At 62.8% G+C, this 1638-nt stretch overlaps 1 protein-coding gene across 1 annotated transcript; it reads right to left on the bottom strand.

Moving 5' to 3' along the window:
* Positions 1-63: 63 nt before the first annotated feature.
* Positions 64-477, bottom strand: EMIHUDRAFT_256569 (hypothetical protein; the record flags this gene model as incomplete). Its single annotated transcript, XM_005767378.1, has 1 exon — positions 64-477. A coding segment is annotated over one exon (414 nt), but the record flags the coding sequence as incomplete, so codon positions are not given.
* Positions 478-1638: the final 1161 nt, after the last annotated feature.

Raw genomic sequence — 1638 nt, forward strand, 5'->3', positions numbered from 1 at the left:
CTGCGTGATTCCGGTGAGCTTGCGGCAAAACGGCGTGAGAGTCTGGTTGGCTGTCGGGCGCACAAAGGAGTGGAACTCGTGCTCGACCTGCAGCGTGCGCAGGTTGAGCGCCACCACAGGGAACTCGATGATCTCGTGCTCCCACGGGCGGCCGCGCGCGTCGCAGGTCGCCTCCACGTCCAGCACCAGCAGCCACTCAAACGGCAGCGCATGCGCGTCGGCGAGAGGCCTCGCCTCGCGGAGCACTGCGCCCTCCTGGCGCGCTCGCTCCTTGGCCTCCCCGCGCTTGCGACGCGCGCTCCGCTTCGCCAGCGGCGCCGCGCGCGACTCTCGCACCAGCTCGACGAGAGCGACCCGCTGCGGCGCGCCCTGCGACACCGCGGCGCACGGCACGCCCGCGCGGACGCGGACGGCCTGTGGCGGCTGCAGTCGAAGCGCCACGAAGCCCAGGCTGAGGGCCGTCAGAGCGAGCCACATGGGGGCCGACCTCGCGGGTCTAGAGACAGTGTTGTCGTGCCGGCTGCCTGCCCGGTAGTCAGGCGAAGAATTCTTCAATCGTGCGGGGAGACAGGCTTGAATTCTTCGACCCTGTCCTCCTCCCCCATCCCTCGTTTGGTTTGCCTGTTTTCTTTGTTTCTTCCGATAAACTGCAGCATCTCCAATAACGCGAGCGTAGCGGGAAGAAAGTGGTAGCTCACACCTCGCTGTCGATGTCCCGGCGTTCTTCGGTTCGTTCTCTGTCGTTCACATGACATGTGCATGTGCATGTGCATGCACATGCACATGCACATGCACATGCACATGCACATGTGCATGCACATGCACATGCACCATTTGTGCCTGGTAACGTGATGTTGTCCGCGTCACGTGCAGCAGGCCGCTTCGGCGTTTTGACCGCGCAAGACATAAAAGAGTGGCGCGAAGGGCTCTGCCCGCAAGGCGCCCGCGTCGCAGACGCAGTACCACATTGACAAATCTGCAATATACCCCCACACGAACAAATAGCAAAATCCGAATACCCGTACCGTGCACAAATGAGAAATGTGGCGATGTGAGCGGGGGCAAGCCTTAGCTGGTGCCAAGACATCCGTAAAGTTGAAACCAAGAACGTCCGCCAATTACGTGCTTTCGGCGCAACCTGAGTGAGGGGAAGCCGCTGATCGAGCCCAGCGTGCCCGCGGCCGCCTCCCGCGCAGCACCGCCGCTGGGGACGACACGCTGCGGAATCGGATCGAGCCCATGGAAGAGGAGGGCAAGGGGCGAATTGGAGGCGGAGGAGGAGGGCGCAGTCGACGAATGGGAGGAGGAGGGCGCAGTCGACGTTGGCGTGTCTGACTCAGAGGAGGAGTTGGAGGTGCAGCCATGGGTGCTCCGGCAACCTAACCTGATCCAGAAGCTCGCCGACGTTGTCACTCAACGTGCGTCATGCGTGATCGAGCTTGAGGGAGGAGCTCCGCTGACGATTCGGCCGGCCACCCAACGCCGCCGCCCATACCCGCCACCCACAAAGCGCCTGCTCTACTATCCCGTACCACCCGCTCCACTTTCCACGGATCATGCCCGTGATAGCACCAACCATCACTGCCGTCCTGGGGGTTTTGAACGTGGCAGCTAGACTCTAGGAACTCGGTTGTGACC

Source organism: Emiliania huxleyi, assembly GCF_000372725.1.
Source record: "Emiliania huxleyi CCMP1516 unplaced genomic scaffold EMIHUscaffold_4980, whole genome shotgun sequence".
Taxonomy (NCBI): domain Eukaryota; phylum Haptophyta; order Isochrysidales; family Noelaerhabdaceae; genus Emiliania; species Emiliania huxleyi.